We start from the raw sequence: 20596 nt of genomic DNA, 5'->3' as shown, positions 1-20596 counted from the left end.
TGAATGAACTAAATTCCATACTTTTTTCAGGGTACAATGCAATAAGTATTAGCAATGCACATTAAATAGTGTTTTTTATTGCCGAAATATGAATGAATATTATTATGGAAATGATTGTACTCAGAAAGCCTTAATATATATATATATATATATATATATATATATATTTTAAATTAATGCTCCATAACCATTTAGATCTCATTAAAATGTGTTTATTTCTGTGTTGCCGAGGTGCTGTACTATTACTATTGAACGACTGCGTAAATATATACTACGTAATTCAAACAACCAATCCCTGGATTCTTAAAAGTTTACAGGAGTACGCATAAGTGTAACACACGAGGCGAGAAACGCGGGTTGTAGTTTGTAAATGTCGCGGCTCACGTAGCGGCGAACAGCGGCGTCTGCCCACCGAAACTACATTACCCAGCAAGCCTTGTGCGCCAATTAGAAACGTCAACGAGCCAGTGAACATTAAGCGGAGCAGACCAAAATCCCAAACAAGGAAATGGTGGGGGAATAAACCGACCAGATTATTTAATTAATGCATGTAATAATTAATATTTTATTTTATTTTAAATTACGACGTATTTATGGGTTAGAATGGATTACGACTTCAAAACAAAGCTGGCTGCCGAGAGAGAGAGAGTAGAAGATCTGTTCGAATATGAAGGTTGCAAAGTGGGTCGAGGCACCTACGGGCACGTTTATAAAGCTAAACGCAAAGACGGGTAAGATGACCATTGACGCTATTGTTTACATTGATATGAAACTGACCGCCGTATCCCTTTTCTCAAGCGACACTCGCGCGTGTGTTTATGAACGGCGCGTTAGATTGGAATCCCCTCCCAAAGTGATATGCCCGTGTCTGTTTTTGTTTTCATGTAACGCGCTCCCTCACTCCACCAACGGCCCCCTCTCCCTCCTTCACCCCCCCCCCCCCCGCCCCCTCCCCCAACCAACCCCCCCCCCCCCCCTCCTCTCCTCCGACATATAGTCCTGCTAAACATTGGAGCCTGTCATCTTATTATTATTTTTTTGACATGTCCCTTCGATAGTGCGCTTGCGATTCATCGCGTAGGAATGCACATGAGCGGCACGGGTGTCGTTTTTTCACGCGATAGCAGCAGTTGAGGCTGTCCAACCTCCCCCCCCCACCCCCACACACACCCCGTTTCCAGCCCTACACGATCAAACTTTTTTTTCCTAGTTAGTTTTTTTTTTTTTTGGGGGGGGTGGTGATAGAATTGTCCTCATCATTTATTAAACCCTCGGCCGGAGGACGCAAGATGTGAACAAGTTACATGAGTGTTCATGATTTGTCATTTTGGATGATTCCTCGTAAGAGTTAATTTTCTATATCAATTTTATTCAACTTTACATGCCTGGAAATACTAAGTTGCATGGTATTGGAGTGTTACGGTCACACCAAAAAGCAAAACAAAAAACAAAAAAAACCCAAAAACGATTACCCGAATGAAGTTGTTAATATAGTGAGAATGAAGTCAAGTTGCCTTTTATGGAGATGAACATTTTATTACAAGAATGAAGACTTTTAAGCGTAGTTGTAATATTCGGAGAAACAAGTTTTAAATGTATGTGAATAACATGCGTGCAGTCCTTTGTCGGGAAAAGATGAAAACATTTCAGTTCATATTAAACTTCATTAAACTTAACGTTGCTTTGTAAAAATATCGATTGTTTGTCCTCATTTTAACACAGGTCAAATGTCATAATCATGAATGTTTTTTTTGTAATTCTATGACGTCTTCGAGGAGGCAGTGTGATTTATTTTTCTTTTCCGTGTTACTCCTTTGTGTTAAAAAAAAAACAAACGACAATTTTGCTGACACATTTCGCGCGGTAACGACAGTAGACCAAAATATGACATGTTGTGAGCAGTTTAATTGGTATCAAAGATGCAAATTAGGCCGAAGTGGGTTTGAACCGAGCACCGCGAGGATTTGTGTGGGAGCTGCTCACCGAATGGCGTTGTCATATGATCCCGTCCACACGCTCCGTTTTGTTGTTTCTTATACATATTTGCATCATTTTAAATACATACACCGTGATTTCGTCAGATCGGCTTTCCTTTGGTACACCCGTGCTTGTTAAAACAACGTTTTAATCAGATTCAAATTACAGGGTAAATTGCTCTCCGACAAGTCAGAAGTCTTGATACATATTTTGAAAGTAAAATACTAAATCATATTTTCTTACTTCTTTTTCCTCTACAGGATAGACGAGAAGGAATATGCACTGAAACAGATAGAAGGCACTGGAATTTCAATGTCTGCCTGTAGGGAAATTGCTGTAAGTTAATTATTATTATTATTATTTTTTGTTTTGTGCGGTGGGAAAAATAATGCAAGCTGAAATACTTTGGGGAAAAAAAAAATATATTTAATGTTGTTGCTGCGTCTGCAAAAAGAAATATGCAAACTTGTTATAGTCCCCATGCATTTTATTTTTTTGTTCCATCGTACTTTGGTGTGATGACTGGACTGATGTATTTCTTGTCTTGCTTCTCTGTCTTGAATAAGGAATTCATTGGGGCTTTTTGGGGTAACTAAATAAATGACAAGAATAATATCTAATTTAAGCTACCCTCTAACCATTAATACGAAAAACATAATTTTATTGGCCACATTATTCAACTTGTTGACATAATGTGTTTAAGTGTAAAAGCTGAAATAATGATTAGCAAAGAACATTACAGTATTCAACATGGTCATGAAATAATTAGCATCAGGCGCCCAAACAGAATAATTGATGTTTTGTTATCAATGAATTAGGCATCATTTTTAGGGTATCCATGTTTAAATATTGTCACAATTTCAAGTTGGGAGTTTGGTCAGGCTGCTTGGATCACTGGGCTGGTGCAACTGGGTGGCATCGACGTGAAGTGAAGCGATGACAATTGCTAGGCATCTGTAGAATTGCATGGGGCAGAGAAGCAAGCCTTGCTGCACACGTAAGAACAAGAAAACTGCTTTAAGTGAGCGAGTGCCAAACATCAATAGGGCTTTGCTTTGACAAAAGTTGGACAATCCCCGAATGTTTGGAACGGTTGGGTTAGGGATTTGAAATCTGTGACATTCTCGTAAGAAACTACACAAAAGGGACTGATTGTGGCATTGTTACTAAAGACAATGTAGGTAGAATTAGTAAAAGAGCACACAATTATGTATTTAGTACCTGTTAAAAAAGTGGAATATATGTGCAATGAGAATATTCAACTATTCACGTCCATTTATAGCTCAGTCAGTGTTTTCAAACTGTATGATTAAAAGGTTTTACTCATTGTTTCAATTATAAATTAATGGGAATTTTGGGGGGGGGAAATTCAAAGCAATTTGCAAGTCCAGCAGCATCACAGAAGGATGGAACCCCGGTCCTCAGAACTGTGAGGCAGACGATCGAACCAGTCGTCCACCGTGCCCGCGTCGCCATCATGTACAGTATATTTGAATCCAAAAGCTAGTTTATTTTTAGCCTTGTCGCGTCTTTTGACCTAGTACTGTAAAATATCTGACAACCGATAAAGTTATTAAAAAAAAAAACCATGTTGGCGGTGTGTGACAGACAACACGTCTTGCGTGAATCAGACTCCAAGACAAATTTGGTCTTTCCCAATTGCACTGTGTCAGGCTACTGCAATAAAATATTGTATTCCGAGACCGCCACATCCCGTCTTTTACGACGACGGGGCTTTAACTTGTCAACTCAAACGCGACCGGATACACTTGTTCCCATGGTGACGACATCGCGAAGAAATGGGGGGGAAACGTGCGCTCGGTGGTCACCGGTGCTCGGGAGATTCCGTTCATCTAAGGCTTGCTTGCGGTATGTTCACATACTTTTAATACGATACGGCTCGCAAGCAGGCAAAAAACGTTATGTAGCTCAGCGAGCTAGTGCTAGCACTAACAGCTGTACATAAACATGCCGGCGTTATGTCGAATCATGCTCTAAAGTTTCGGTGCAGGTGAAGTAATTGAATTACGATAAAGTGATTCAATTACAGTAAGTTGGCGCCGATTATTTCTGTAATGTTGGTTTGACCTGACTGATTAGAATACATGCCCTGACTCGAGCAGCGATTTCCAACGTTCATGGAGCCAAGGCACATATTTCACAATTGGAAAATCTCACGGCACACCAACAAACAAAAATGTCACAAAAAGTAGATGTCCAGTTAATTACTGTATGTACTTCCTGCCATCTAATAGAAGAGTCATGTACTGCACAAGAACTCCACAAGAAAGTCAACATTAGTTGTCTTACACAGTTGGACAAAATTGTCGGTACCCCAAAGCAGAAATAACCGCCAAAAGTAGTAATAATAATTTGAAAATTACTGAAAATTAACTCATGAAAATCAGGCAATGCTTTCATTTTGTTCTACTGAATTATTTTTCAAAAAAATTAATGAAATTGGCAAAAAAAAAACAAAAAAACATTACAGGCACTTTTAAGTTTTACTGTTGTCAGTTACTAAGTATTTCAGTGACCTTTGTTGTTTTTTTTCCTTTCTTGAATAGAAGAGTACCAAAAGTTTTCTCGGTTCGTATAAATAAAAATAATCCAAACATTTTTCACCAAAACAAAGGAATCTTTGTATCTCTCTAATTGATTTGACTGCAATATTTGACATAGTGCAACATAGCCCAGCCACTGGCCTCTCTGCTGGTTTGTCTTTGATTGGAAATATACACGAAAATGCCACAGGCTGCCAAGCCTTAGATCACTGACAGTCACTTTTTTTTTTTTTTTTTTTTTTTTTTATAAGAGTAGAGAGCGAGAGAAACTCCGAAAACAGTCATTTTTCCTGCTGGATTTGAAGCAAACATCGCAGCTCGTTTCAGTCGTGCTGTCCGACTGCTATCCTCTGCGATTTTAACCACTTGTTCAGTATTGTTGAGTTTCCTGAAAGGCATTTTGAATCGTCGGCAATCTTTTTACTGCAGTGGGAGCGGAAGATGGCCAGTTGCTGCGCCACGGTAGTCCCTGCCCGGATGGATAGATGGCGCCGTTTCATAAAACAAAAGCACCAAGATGGACCTCTTTGAAAATGTTTGATTTTCATTTCTTCTGCAAGCGTTCTTGCCCTCAGTCGAATGGCGACTATAGAGACTCTTCTCCCGGCTGTTCTTTGATCGTTAATCAATTGCTCGAGTTGGTCTTCCAACTCGGGCCACCTCGCCTTGCTTGACTTGGCGAAGCTCGTTTTCCTGCTTCCTCCACCTTCGAACCATGGATTCGTTGATCTTGAATTCTCTCGCGGCTGCTCGATTCCCATGTCCCTCCGCGTAACTGACAACTTGCAGTTGAAACTGTGCTTCGTAAGCGTGCATTTTCGGGGGCCCTTTGCCAAACCGATGTTGTTTTGCACAATGCGCACAGACTTTTAAGTGCGCCTAATGGTCGTGAAAATACGTAAGTATTAATGTTTTGAGAAAAACATACTTTGGTGAATATCACCTTCTTCTTGGAAAGTGGGACAAATTTGTTCTTAAGAATGGTTCCCGATTGAGGCCAATTGTTTCCATCGACCTGTCCTTCATTTCTTGCTGTGTTTTACTTGAGGTGTTTTGGGAAACTCAATCTTTTTTTTGCTTGTCTGCTGGATTGTTCTTGGTTCCTTTTGCCTCATCCAAAACAAACCTTGACTCTAAACTCAACTCACCAAAAGCCAAAACAAACCAACATACACATAGTTTCGCTACCGATGCAGAATTACAAGAATCAGAATTATAAAACGTGGCAACATTTATTATTTTAAGTCTTAACGAGCCATATGATAGATATTGAAACAAGATTAAACGCCTGAGGAAAGAATGAAGTATAACAAAAATCTTGCGCCACCCATTTCTTTGCAATTACACTGTGTTCACATTCCTTCTTAGGACACCAAAGCGAGATCGCCAACTGCCATCGACACCTTAACTGTATAAATCATTCATTCATTCATTCCTTTTCATCCGCTTATCCGAGGTCGGTCGCGGGGGCAGCAGCCTCAGCAGGAAAGTCTAAACTTCCCTCTCCCCAGCCACTTCCATCTCATCCCCGACCCGGAGAGGGCACTCCACCCTTTTCTGACTGAGAACCATGGTCTCAGATTTGGAGGTGCTGATTCTCCTCCCAGCCGCTTCACACTTGGCTGCGAACCACTCCCGTGAGAGTTGGAGATCACGGCTTGATGAAAGCCAACAGAACCACATCATCTGCAAAAAGCAGAGCTGCAATACTGAGGCCACCAAACCGGACCCCCTCTACGCCTCTACTGCGTCTAGAAATTCTGTCCATAAAAGTTATGAACATAATCGGTGACAAAGGGCAGCCTTGACGGAGTCCAACCCTCACCGGAAACGAGACCGACTTACTGCCGGCAATGCGTACCAAACTCTGACACTGGTCGTACAGGGACCGAACAGCCCATATCAAGGGGTACGGCACCCCATACTCCCGAAGCACCCCCACAAAACTCCCAGAGGGACACAGTCGAACGCCTTCTCCAAGTCCACAAAACACATGGTTGGGCGAACTCCCATGCACCCCCGAGGATCCCTGCCGAGGGTGTAGAGCTGATCCACTGTTCCATGGCCAGGAGGAAAACCACACTGCTCCTCCTGAATCTGAGCTTCGACTTCCCGACAGATCTTCCTCTCCAGCACTGCTGAATAGACCTTACCAGGAGGGCTGAGGAGTGTGATCCCCCTGTAGTTGGAGCAGTTGGAACCTTCCGGTCACCCTTTTTAAAAAGGGGGACGACCACCCCACTCTGCCAATCCACAGGCACTGTCCCCGATGTCCACGCAATGTTGCAGAGGCGTGTCAACCAGGACAGCCCCACAACATCCAGAGCCTTTAGGAACTCCGGGCGAATCTCATCCACCCCTGGGGCCTTGCCAAGGATCATTTGAACCACGTTGGTGACCTCAACCCCAGAGATAGCAGAGCCCACTTCAGAGACCCCAGACTCTGCTTCCTCATGAGAAGGCGTCTCGGTGGCATTGAGGAGGTCTTCGAAGTATTCTCCCCACCGACTTACAACGTCCCGAGTCAAGGTCAGCATTGCCGCATCCCCACTATACACAGTGTTGATGCTGCACTGCTTCCCCTTCCTGAGACGCCGGATGGTGAACCAGAATTTCCTCGAAGCCATTCGGAAATCGTTTTCCATGGCCTCACCAAACTCTGCCCACATCCGAGTTTCTGCCTCAGCAACCACCAACGCTGCATTCCGCTTGGCCAGCCGGCACTCATCAGCTGCCTCAGGGGTCCTTCTTTAGCTTGACGGCATCCCTCACCGCTGGTGTCCACCAACGGGTTCGGGGATTGCTGCCACGACTGACACCAACTACCTTACGGCCACAGCTCCGGTCGGCCGCCTCAACAATGGAGGCGCGGAACATGGTCCACTCGGACTCAATGTCCCCCGCCTCCCCCGGGACGTGGGTGAAGTTCTGGCGGAGGTGGGAGTTGAAACTCCTTCTGATAGGGGATTCTGCCAGACGTTCCCAGCAGACCCTCGCAATACGTTTGGGCCTCCCAGGTCGGACTGGCATCTTCCCCCACCATCGGAGCCAACTCACCACCAGGTGGGGATCAGTTGACAGCTCCGCCCTCTCTTCACCCGAGTGTCCAAGACATACGGCCGCAAGTCCGACGACACGACCACAAAGTCGATCATCGAACTGCGACCTAGCGTGTCCTGGTGCCAAGTGTACATGTGGACACCCTTATGCTTGAACATGGTGTTCGTTAAGGACAATCCGTGGTGAGCACAGAAGTCCAATAACAGAACACCACTCTGGTTCTGATCGGGGGTCCGTTCCTCCCAATCACACCCCTCCAGGTCTGACTGTCATTGCCCACGTGAGCATTGAAGTCCCCCAGCAGAACGTTGGAGTCCCCAGCGGGAGCGCTTTCCAGCACCCCCTCCAAGGACTCCAAAAAGGGTGGGTACTCTGATTTGCTGGTTGGTGCATAGGCACAAGCAACAGTCAAGACGCGCCCCCCCCACCCGACGTCGGAAGAGGGATGCTACCCTCTCGTCCACCGGGGTGAAGCCCAATGTACAGGCGCCGAGCCGGGGTGCAATAAGTGTACCCACACCTGCTCGGCGCCTCTCACCGTGGGCAACTCCAGTGTGGAAGTGAGTCCAATCCCCCTCGAAAGGACTAGTACCAGAGCCCAAACCGTGTGTGGGGGCGAGCCCGACTATATCTAGTCGGAACTTCTCGACCTCACACACTAGCTCGGGCTCCTTCCCTGCCAGAGAGGTGACGTTCCACGTCCCTAGAGCCAGCTTCTGTAGCCGTAGCTGAAGCTGTACATCAAGCAAGAATGGGAAAGAATTCCACCAACAAAGCTTCAACAATTAGTGTCCTCAGTTCCCAAACGTTTATTGAATGTTGTTAAACGAAAAGGTGATGTAACACAGTGGTAAACATGACCCTGTCCCAGCTTTTTTGGAACGTGTTGCAGCCATCAAATTCTAAGTTAATGATTATTTGCTAAAAACAATAAAGGTTATCAATTTGAACATTAAATATCTGCTCTTTGTAGTGTATTCAATTAAATATAGGTTGAACATGATTTGCAAATCATTGTATTCTGTTTTTATTTATGTTGAACACAATGTCCCAACTTCTTTGGAATTGGGGTTGTACCTTGAGTCACTCTCTTTAAAAGCCAAAGACCAAGGCCGTCACTTTGGTGTTTTGATAGATTCCGAACTGACTTTCAACAGTCATATCAAATCAATTACTAAAAATCTGAAGAACATATCCAGAGTGAAGGCTTGCATGTGTCAAGCAGACCAGGAGAAGCTCATCCATGCTTTTATGTCAAGTAGACTTGACTATTGTAATGGTCTTCTGACTGGACTCCCTAAAAAGAGCATTAAAAAGCTGCAGCTCAATCAGAATGCTGCAGCTCGGGTTCTGACCAGAACAAAGAGGTCAGAGCATATTACTCCCAATTCTAAAGTCTTTACACTGGCTTCCAGTCAGCTTTAGAATAGATTTTAAAGTTCTGCTTCTGGTCTAAAAATGACTAAACGGTTTAGGTCCTGAATAGATGAATGAAATGCTCATGGGATATAAACCCAGTAGGGCTGTGAGATCGACAGACTCAGGTCTAATAATGGAGCACAGAGTCCAAAGCAAACACGGTGAAGCAGCGTTTAGCTATTATGCTGCACACAAATGGAATAAGTTGCCAACAGAAGTGACATCAGCCCCAAGTGGGAATGTTTTTAAATCCAGGTTAAAAACTCTTCTTTTTTTCCTCTTGCTTTTTAGAGTATTTCCACTTTTAAATGATATTTCTTGCACTGTACGCTTTTTTTAATTGTACTTTTATTTTTTTCCTCTTTGTTTGAAATGTTTATAAGCTGTTTTTTTGTTTTTTGTTTTTAAATGCTTTTAATCTTGTAAAGCACATTGAGTTACCTTGTGTATGAAATGCGCTATAGCAATAAATTTGCTTTGCTTTGCTAAAATATTCAAATAGCCTGAGGTAGCTTTAAATATAGTTTAACTCGGGTTTTAGTTATTCATTCACTTTCTTTTTTTCCCCTTTTCCATATGTTACTGTTAAATCATGTTTTCTGTCCGAGTTTTTTCAAGGGATGCTGCAGCACCTCTCCACGCTGCTTCAGTAATAATGATCTGTCAGAAAATGACACAATACATTCATTTACAAACCTAAAACCCAAATGGCACTTACATCAAGAAAATAATGATTTCATCAATGTGGTCTTTTGTGTTTTCTTGCCAGCATCAGCAGTTGTTTCTCAAGACTTCTTCACTGTACAAACAGATGTAAAGTGTACAGCTGTAAAGACCATTTGCAGTCCTGAAAGCTCAAACATAGGGTTGCCAGGGATCTGATTATTACTCCAGCTATTATTACCCGCAATGGTCTTTCAACAAAAACACGACAAGATTTTTACCAGTTTAGCGAGTGTGGTCTTATTGTCTCGGATACTGTGCTGTCTAATCTAATTCGGATCTGGTGTATCATTAAATTGTAATGAATCTGCAGTCAGTCATTGACAATAAATGGTTGCTGCTACAACACTCAACTGAGCCAGTGGCTGCCACTTCAATTCATTCTTGAGGGAAAGGCTTGGCGTTGACGTTGCTCCATAGCTAGTGTGGCCAGCAGACGTCTTCATAGAGCTGCCTCTCAAGGGTTTTATCGACTTGTGGCTTTGCCAGTTGCATGTTGGAAATCTCTCCTCTCCCTTAGTGTATATAGTCGGGGATATAAGGGGACTAGTGTTTTTGTAATGGCAATTTTGACGAGCTCATATTTGTCACCAAGAACTAGTTTGCTGTATGTACTGTGAAAAAGTATTTGCACCCTTCTCAAATTCTTTTTTTTTTTTTGCATAGTTTCCCCACTTGGATATTTACGATCATCAAACAAATATAAATATCAGACAAAGACAACCTGGGTGAACGGTTCGAGCGTGAACGGCCACAGCATTTCAATCGGATTCGACTCCAGACTTTACCCGGGTTTACCAGCAGACTTTTTTTTTGTCATTCCGATTCAAATCATTCCAGTTCAAGTCTTTGGTCAACTGTTGGCGGGGGAAGATGCCGGTCCGACGTGGCAGGCCCAAACGTATTGTGAGGTTCTGCTGGGAACGTAGTTGTGATTGTTTCTTTGTTTAAGCCTGTACGCTTCCTGTCAGCCATTTTGGAAATGAGGTCATTGTTGGATGCTTGTCACAAGCAGAGAGCTGTGCTTTCAAAACAATGTCTTGTTTTGGATGGGGAACCACCACTAAATATTTTCAAAAGATTCACAAAATCTGTATACGGCTAAGGTTTTGTCATCAATGAAGACACATGATGGTGATGTCATCAATAGAGACTCTATGAGAGATCAGAATCTGAATCATCTTTATTTGCCAGGTATGTCCAAAAAACACACAAGGAATTTGTCTCCGGTAATTGGAGGCGCTCTAGTACGACAACAGACACATCAATTGACAAAGAAAACTTTTGAGACATAAAGACATTGATAAAAACAGTCACTGAGCAATAAAGGGTTGCTAGTTATCTGGTAATGCCGGTACATTCTTTTGTGTGTTTTTTGACAATTGTGCAAAAAGATGCAGAGTCCTCTAGCACTTAGAGCAGTTCGAATGACTAATATTACAATAGTCAATGCAATACAATACAATAGATCAACGTGATCAGTGCCTCGACCCTAGCGCTAATCCTAGCACTATTCCTAGGATTAGCTTTTCAAGATGGTCTGCTGCTCATTTGCTTGTCAATGAGGTCACTCAAAGCAGGCTCTTTTCTTCATCTTTGATCCTGGACACCCACCTTTTGTCTGTGCTGTAGCCTACTGCTGACGTCCCCATACAACCTTGCAAACTTTGGAAAGCGTTTAGTGGTGGTTCCCCTCCCAAAGCAAAAAAAAAAAAATCAATCAATCACAGCTCCCTGTGCTTCTGATGGGCATCCACCAATGACCTCATTTAAAAAATGGCAGACAGGAAGAGGATAGGCTTAAACAAATACAGTTCAAAAGCAATGTGTGACTTTTGGCATAATGCTCTAAGTGTCATACTATGAACTTCTCTTTCGTCTTTGTGGCAAGCATGTGCTCACTTTGAAGCTGAATTTCTGGTTTTTCCTCATCGCAAATAATCTCTTCAGGGTTAGGTCGTAGGACAGACCCTCCCAAAAACACTTGTTGACATGTCTACACCCTTTCCTATATCACAACTGGAGTGTTCTAGAAGAAGTGACTTTCGGGTTTTCCCAGTCGGGGGTCGCGCCAGTGCTATTGGGTCAATAATGGTGTCTGCTGCTGCCAGGATGATTGTTTTGATACAATAACAATTAGCTAATTTAAGAAGTTCCAACAACCGTTTGTCAAGCTTGCCAGCTAGCTGGATGTAATCCATCCATCCATCCATCCATCCATATCATATTCTGAGCCGCTTCTCCTCACTAGGGTCGCGGGCGTGCTGGAGCCTATCCCAGCTGTCATCGGGCAGGAGGCGGGGTACACCCTGAACTGGTTGCCAGCCAATCCCAGGGCACATACAAACAAACAAACAAACAACCATTCACACTCACATTCACACCAACGGGCAGTTTAGAGTTGTCAATTAACCTACCTGAGGAAACCGGAGTGCCCGGAGAAAACCCACACATGCACGGGGAGAACATGTGTGTTGGAGTTAATGAATTAATGTAAAAGTTCACTACCAAAACTGAACTGAAATGACATTAACAGGGTATTTCCTGGCTCAAATTATAAATACCGTTCTTATCACTCACACATGTTCATATGCCACACCCCCATTTGCTTAATCAAACACTTTTTCTGCGAAATGTTTACATTTTTTGTTTTTTAATGTTCTTTTTCCTTAAATCATATACAAACCCCTATTCCACTGAAGTTGGGACGTTGTGTAAGATTTGCAAATCCTTTTCAACCTACTGTGTATTAAATTTAGTACGTGACAAAGACAAGACATTTAATGTTCAAACTGAAACTTTTTTTCGTGTGTGCAAATTTTCACTGATTTTGAATTTGATGCCTGCAACGCGCTCCAAAAAAGCTGGGACTGGGGCATGTTTACCACTGTCCCCTTTCCTTTTAACAACACCCAATAAGTGTTTGGGGACTGAAGACACTAATTGTTGAAGCTTCGTAGGTGGAATTCTTTCCCATTCTTGCTTGACAGTTCATGATGAATTTGATGAATATCAGTTTCTCAAAAGTCCCGAGTCTCCGTTGTTGTATTGTTTTCATAATGTGCCACACATCTTCAATGGGAGACCGGTCTGGACTGCTGGCAGGCCAGTCTCGTAGTTGCACTCTTTCACTAAGAAGACATGCTGTGGTAACACATGCACTGTAGAATGTGGCTTGGCATTGTCCTTAAAAAAGACGTCCCTTGGATGGCAGCACATGTTGCTCCAAAACCTGTATGTACCTTTCAGCATTAATGGTGCCATCACCATTAATCATCAATAGTTGTCTTAATTGGCATACTGTAGTTTTATGAAATAAAGTTTGACAGTGACTCGAGATATGATATTTGCAAAATATTTTCCTAGGAACAAGACGTTTGTCTTATTTTGATTTTATGTACAGCGTGGTCCAAAAAGGCATACAGTATATACAGTGCCGTGTAAAAGTATTTGTCACCTTCTCAAATTCCTAGATTTTTGCATAGTTTCCGCACTTTAATGTTTAAGATAATCAAACAAATATAACCGATTAAAATTTAAATGGTGATTTCATTTATTACATTGATGTTTACTTATATTTAATATTTATTATGAACGGTTTTACCGGTTTTCAAAAAACGTTTCCATCCCGAGTAATATATAGCATAGGTAGGTGATAGACTACGACGCATGAGTTATATACAAATTCAGTTTACATCACTGCTATAGAAACAGAAATTGGTCATAAACTGAGGACTTGAAGTACATATAGGTATTGTTTGTTTTTCCCTATGCAATAAGGAGAATAATACTTAATTTTAATTCTCAACATTATTCCTCTGTTCTTGTGCAATAATAGGAGCGTGTCAAGCTATGTTAAAGAGGTTGGACTCTTTGTTTTGAGTTCGTTTGTATCAACAAACGTTTGCTATAGAAGTACAGAAGTATAGAAGTATAGAAGTCTTTGCTTTCTACAGTTTCGTTGTGGAATTTCTTTGTTCTTTTTGTTCCTTTTCTTGCTCTTCTCTGAACACCCCTTGTTGAGGCAAGTTTGCCTTTGGCAATAAACGGTGCAAGACAAAGAAAAAGCGACAAACATGAGTTTCGTTGGCTCGCCAAACTACGTCCTCGTGAGGTACCCTGAGGGCATATACGAAATGCATGGATCGCTTGTGATGAACCTCCACGATGGATCTGACTGGAAGAAGTGTTACAAAAAAAACAACAACCCAGAAACATGCCCAAAATAAATAATTTCATATTTGTTCAACTGTAGTCTTTCAAGATTGCATGTCACTACAACAAAGTACAACTTTTAAAAGCATAAAAATGTGGTTGAATTCCACTTTGTACAACCTCAGAGGCATATGACTTTGGTGGTTCTATTTAGCTATATGATTATTTTATTATTATTATTATTTGCTAAAAAAAATAAAGTTGATCAGTTTGAACATTAAATCTTGTCTTTGTAGTGTCCATCCATCCATTTTCTACCACTTATCCGAGGTCGGGTCGCGGGGCAGTAGCTTCAGCAGGGACGCCCAGACTTCCCTCTCCCCAGCCACTTCATCCAGCTCTTCCGGGGGAATCCCGAGGCGTTCCCAGGCCAGCCGAAGGACGTTGTCTCTCCAGCGTGTCCCGGGTCGTCCCCGGGGTCTCCTCCCGGTGGGACGTGCCCGGAACACCTCACCAGGGAGGCGTCCGGGAGGCATCCGAATCAGATGCCCCACCCACCTCATCTGGCTCCTCTCGATGTGGAGGAGCAGCGACTCTACTCTGAGATCCTCCCGGATGACCGAGCTTCTCACCCTATCTCTAAGGGAGAGGAGGAAGGAAGGAAACTCATTTCGGCCGCTTGTATCCTGGATCTTGTTCTTTCGGTCACGACCCACAGCACGTGACTATAGGTGAGGGTAGGAACGTAGATCGTCCGGTAAATTGAGAGCTTCGCCTTACGGCTTAGCTTCTTCTTCACCACAACGGATCGATACAAAGTCCGCATAAAAGTCCATAAACGTTATGAACAGAATCAGTGACAAAGGGCAGCCTTGGCGGAGTCCAACCCTCACCGGGAACGAGTCCGACTTACTGCCGGATATGTGGACCAAACTCTGACTCCGGTCGTAGAGGGACCGAACGGCCCGTATCAGCGGGTTCGGTACCCCATACTCCCGAAGCACCCTCCATAGGACTCCCGAGGGACACGGTCGAACGCCTTCTCCAAGTCCACAAAACACATGTAGACTGGTTGGGCGAACTCCCATGCACCCTCAAGGACCCTGCCGAGGGCGTAGAGCTGGTACACTGTTCCACGGCCAGGACAAAAACCACACTGCTCCACCTGAATCTGAGATTCGACTTCCCGACAGAACCTCCTCTCCATCACCCCTGAATAGCCCTTACCAGGGTGGCTGAGGAGTGTGATCCCCCTGGAGTTGGAACACACCCTCCGGTCCCCCTTCTTAAAAAGGGGGACCACCACCCCACTCTGCCAATCCAGAGGCACTATCCTCGATGTCCACGCGATGATTCAGAGACGTGTCAACCAGGACAGCCCCACAACATCCAGAGCCTTTAGGAACTCCGGGCGAATCTCATCCACCCCCGGGGCCTTCTCACCGAGGAGTTTTTTTAACCACCTCGGTGACCTCAACCCCAGAGATAGGAGAGCCCGCCTCAGAGAACCCAGACTCTGCTTCCTCATGGGAAGGCGTGTCGGTGGAATTGAGGAGGTCTTAGAAGTATTCTCCCCCCCCGACTCACAACGTCCAGAGTCGAAGGTCAGGAGCGCCTCATCCCCACTACTTGGATCTCCAAGGTCCCCGCCTCCGGCCACCGCCCAGCTCCCACTGCATCCGACCCCTATGTCCCCTCCCACAGATGGTGAGTCCATGGGAAGGGGGACCCACGTTACCCTTTCGGGCTGTGCCCGGCCGGGCCCCATTGGTTCAGGCCCGGCCACCAGGCGCTCGCCTTCGAGCCCCACCACCAGGCCTCTTTGTAGTGTATTCAATTAAATATAGGTTGAACACAACGTCCCAAGCCGGCACGGTAGTTGACTGGTTAGCACATCTGCCTCACAGTTCTGAGGACCAGGGTTCAAATTCCGGCCCCGCCTGTGTGGAGTTTGCATGTTCTCCCCGGGCCTGGGTGAGTTTTCTCCGCGCAGTCCGGTTTCCTCCCACATCCCAAAAACATGTGTGGTAGGTTGATTGGAGACTCTAAATTGCCCGTAGGTGTGAATGTGAGTGCGAATGGTTGTTTGTTTCTATGTGCCCTGCGATTGGCTGGCGACCGGTTCGGGGTGTTCCCCGCCTCCCGCCGGAAGATAGCTGGGATAGGCTCCAGTAGCCCGTGACCCTAGTGAGGATAAGGGGTAAAGAAAATGGATGGATGGATTATTACCAGTGCTTTAAATATCTACCTCTTCCGTAGAATTGCTGCATCCAGATTTTTTTAGAACCTATTTCTGGAAGGTCTGCTTGCACTGTGTTGTTTTGACAGCAGCACAATTTTCAGACATTTTTCTTGTGTCCTCCAGCTGTTGCGAGAATTGAAACATCCAAACGTGATTGCCCTGCAGAAAGTCTTCCTGTCCCACAGTGACAGAAAGGTTTCGCTCCTGTTAGACTATGCCGAACACGACCTTTGGGTGAGTTTTTCCACTATGTCCATGTTGCATGCCATGCAGAACATTTGTCCTGCAGGATTTTCAAAAAACAAAGTCTTCCAGACTTGATCCTAGTGTGCGAATTGTAGTTGATCGAATAAAGACAGAAGATATTCTGCACCAGAAGTCACCAGCACTTGTGACACGGAGAGCTACCAGAGACATGACAAGTCATGTAGAGGGCTGCTTGGAAATGACCTTCCTAAAAAAAAGTACGATTTGTATAATTGTATGCAGTCACTGGCACAGCACACACGGTGTAGTGATTCACTCACCTAACTTTGGTGCAGTGTGGGTTCAGTTCCCATTCAGTGATGGTGTGAATCTACTTGTGCCCTGTGATTGAGGGGCGACAAGTCCAGAGTGTGTTCTGCCCGATTCCGGTGGGATAGGCTCCAGCTTGCTGCAAAAAAATAATGGATGAATTGTATGCATAATGTATGTGTAATGTGAAGAATATACTAAACATGATATATCAGAATGCACCGATACCAGGTTTTTTTTAGACCGAGTACAAGTACACAGTACTGATACTTGATAAAGGAATTGTCTTGAAATTGTGATGAAAATGTTTTATTTTAACCAAATATTGTCCCAAACCCCCCCCCCAAAATAGAACATCTTCTTGAACATGGCACAAACGTCACTCAAATATACATGTACAAAATACATAAAAACATAGATGAGAAATGAAAACTAAACAAGAGACGAAGACCGTAGAGTCTGGTGGATACAGAAATACCCCACTAGATCATGGTTCACGCTTTGCGGTCCCGTGTTTTTAAAGTTTTTACTAAATTCTTTTATACAACCCCAATTCCAGTGAAGTTGGGACATTGTGGTAAACATAAATAAAAGCAGAATACAATGATTTGCAAATAACGTTCAACCTATATTTCATTGAATACACTACAAAGACAAGATATTTCATGTTCAAACTGATAAACTTGATTGTTTGTAGCAAATAATCATTAATTTAGAATTTTATGGCTGCAACACGTTCCAAAAAAGCTGGGACAGGTGGCAAAAAAGACTGAGAAAGTTGAGGAATGCTCATCAAACACCTGTTTGGAACATCCCACAGGTGAACAGGCTCATTGGGAACAGGTGGGTGTCATGATTGGGTAGAAAAGGAGCTTCCCTCAATTGCGCAGTCATTCACCATTAAAGCTGAAAGGTACATACAGGTTTTGGAGAAACATATGCTGCCATCCAAGCAACGTCTTTTTCATGGAGAGCCCGGACTGTTGATCAGCTGAAGCTGTACATCAAGCAAGAATGGGAAAGAATTCCACCTACAAAGCTTCAACAATTCGTGTCCTCAGTTCCCAAACATTTATTGAATGTTGTTCAAAGAAAAGGGGATGTAACACAGTGGTCAACATGACCCTGTCCCAGCTTTTTTTGGAACGTGTTGCAGCCATCAAATTCTAAGTTCATGATTACTTGCTAAAAACAATAAAGTTGATCAGTTTGAACATTAAATAGCTTGTCTTTGTAGCGTATTCAATTAAATATAGGTTGAACATGATTTGCAAATCATTGTATTCTGTTTTTATTTGTTTAACACAACGTCCCAACTTCATTGAAATTGGGATTGTACGATTTGTACAACATGTACGTGTTATCCATTGCTGTTTCTCTCTCTCTTAATATATGATGTGTTTAAATGTGTTCGTATGATTTGAAAAGTATGCTTATTGTGCCGTAAATGCTCGAAAAAACATGCCTAGGGTGTATTTAAATAGGTTATTTCTATATCTCAAATTTCACTTATGGCGGGGGTGGTTTGGAACGTAACCCCGGTGATGGAGGAGGGATTACTGTATACACAAAGCCTTGTTACCTCTGTGTGTCAACTGTAAAAAAAAAAAAAAAAAAAAAGTGAGTAAAAAGAAATACAAGACTGCTTCTAGAGAATTCCTCAGATTCTAAAATAAAACTCTGACAGGAAAAACAACAAGATACTTTATTAAACCATTGCTTATTTTCTTCAACATAATTCTGCCTCACGACATACAGTATCTGTATATTGTCACTGTCCAATTACCACCTCAAAAATCAAATTTATAGCAACTGCAACTAATGTCAACAACGTGCAGCTAAGGAACCAATTAAAATGTTATGTTATTGAGATTCCGTGTATCATTTGTTCTTTTCCATTTTCAATTGGCAATAAAAAAAAATCTAATAATGACTGAATATTTTGATATTTATCTTTTAATCTGGTACAAAAAAACATTTTAAAAAGATGGCAGATGTTTCATATTTCAGTTTTAAGCTCGGATCAAAACGATGAAAGAGATAATCAGGCCACACCACTGAATTTGATATCAATATTTAGTCATGTGCATTAGTAAAGATATGTTAGCTTGTTGATGAATGATGTAATGTGTTTTTAACTTATTACATCTCCATTGTCTCCCAGAAGTATAAATCAAACCACCGTGACAAAATTAGCCCATAAATATGAAGATTTCAATGCAAAAGAATGAGTTTTGAGTCAAAGTTTATCCTTGCAACATATTGCTACATGCACGCACAAAATGATTGGTATTCGTCCTGTAAAGAGAAAAAAAACCCACACACAATAGTCACTGAGATAACTTTAAATTGCCAAAAGAAGTAATGAATAAGACAATGTTAAAAATCAACTCATGAAAATAGAATTGCTTTAATTTTGTGGTTCAACAGAAATTTATATCAAACAATGGAACTGCCATGGAGGAGGCTCAGTTATTATATGTTTTGGTGCCGCTTCGCTACATCCACCCCGTCATACATCTGCAGGGTGCAATGAAATCTCAAGTTGAAAGTTATTTCAGGAAGCATTGTGGCTTTTTGTTTCCATAACAGAAGGGTACAAACAATTTTGTCCATGTGGGTACAAGGAAGAGGAACAAAACAGGAGGCTTGAGGCTCCGAAGCGTGACCACCATTGCTAAAATGACACATTTAAACACATTTAGACTCGGACATTGGTGTGAGTTTGCGGAGGCATTACAGTCATTACTGTGATTAGATGAATGGACGTCTATAGTATGTTATTTAGCAGTCATTCATAGTAGTAAATTAGACTAAAAACAGGTACAGTATATTGTTATGATTTTGGTATGAGTTGAATGAATACAAGGTGGTCGTATGCAGAGTAAAAATCTGTGAGGTGAAATGTTTTGTCTTTGTTTTAGCATATTATCAAGTTCCATCGTGCCTCCAAGGCCAACAAAAAGCCAATGCAGCTGCCCCGAGGGATGGTGAAGTCTCTCCTGTATCAGATTCTGGATGGGATCCATTACCTCCACGTCAATTGGGTCCTCCACAGGGATCTGGTGAGCAGCTATTATTTTAGCTTCACCGCTCCACTTTCCCATGACTTGAATGCAGCGTCTATGACCCTTCGCTTATAATGCCTTGATTTTTTATTTTGTATTTTTTAACGGGGACGGGGGGTAATGACCATATTTGGGCAAGAGGCTGAAGCCCACTGAGATACAGAAAAAGACACAGTCAGGTTCACTTGCCTGTCTTTCGTGCAGGCAGCGTTGGTTCAGTTCCCACTTGCTGGTGGTGTAAATGTGAGTGAGAATGGTCATCTGTCTCTGTAATTGACTGGCGACCAGTTCAGGCTGCAGTTCACCTTTCCGTTGTAATTGGTTAGTATAGGCTCCAGTTACCTGTGACCCTCAACCTTAAAGTGACCCCAAAGCATACATTGGACTAGTTCAAAAGTTTGCTTTTGTTTATCTATATGTGCTCTGCGATTGTTTAGTGACCAGTCTAAGGTGTAGGCCACCTCTCGTCTGAAGCTGGGATAGGCTCCAGCACACCAGCGACCCGATCCATTTTCTGACCCGCTGATCCTCACTAGGGTCGCGGGTGTGCCGGTGCCTATCCCAGCTGACTTCGGGCGAGAGGCGGGGTACACCCCGAACTGGTCGCCGGCCAGTCGCACGGCACTAACCTTTATTTAACCAGATAAAAACACGTTGAGATCGGGATATCTTTCACAAGGGTGACCTGGCCTGGTCAGCAACACATGATATAAGAACAAGGAAGTGACAGTACAAAGTAAAACATACAATGTCTGAGGTGCAATTCAATAAGAGGTGCAGAAGTTGCACAACAACAAACAACAATTTAAAATGTAAAATAGTGACACCGTTTAGTGGTACCAAGCTGGTAGTCCATCAGGAGAGAACGGAAA

At 43.0% G+C, this 20596-nt stretch overlaps 1 protein-coding gene across 6 annotated transcripts in view; it reads left to right on the top strand.

The window, feature by feature from the left end:
* Window positions 1-20596, top strand: part of cdk19 (cyclin dependent kinase 19) — a 73524-nt gene that overhangs the window by 2850 nt on the left and 50078 nt on the right. For 2 of the 6 annotated variants that reach the window (XM_061703852.1, XM_061703855.1), the window contains exons 1-4: window positions 474-731; window positions 2238-2313; window positions 16264-16374; window positions 19581-19721. In XM_061703852.1, the coding sequence (XP_061559836.1) occupies window positions 604-731; window positions 2238-2313; window positions 16264-16374; window positions 19581-19721 (456 nt within the window). In that variant the 5' untranslated portion in view covers window positions 474-603. Of the gene's footprint in view, window positions 1-473; window positions 732-2237; window positions 2314-16263; window positions 16375-19139; window positions 19480-19580; window positions 19722-20596 lie in introns of those variants that run through there. The other 4 variants (XM_061703853.1, XM_061703854.1, XM_061703856.1 and 1 more) reach the window with 4 other exon arrangements.

Source organism: Phycodurus eques, chromosome 18, assembly GCF_024500275.1.
Source record: "Phycodurus eques isolate BA_2022a chromosome 18, UOR_Pequ_1.1, whole genome shotgun sequence".
NCBI lineage: Eukaryota > Metazoa > Chordata > Actinopteri > Syngnathiformes > Syngnathidae > Phycodurus > Phycodurus eques.
This window is presented reverse-complemented; position numbering and strand designations above follow the sequence as displayed.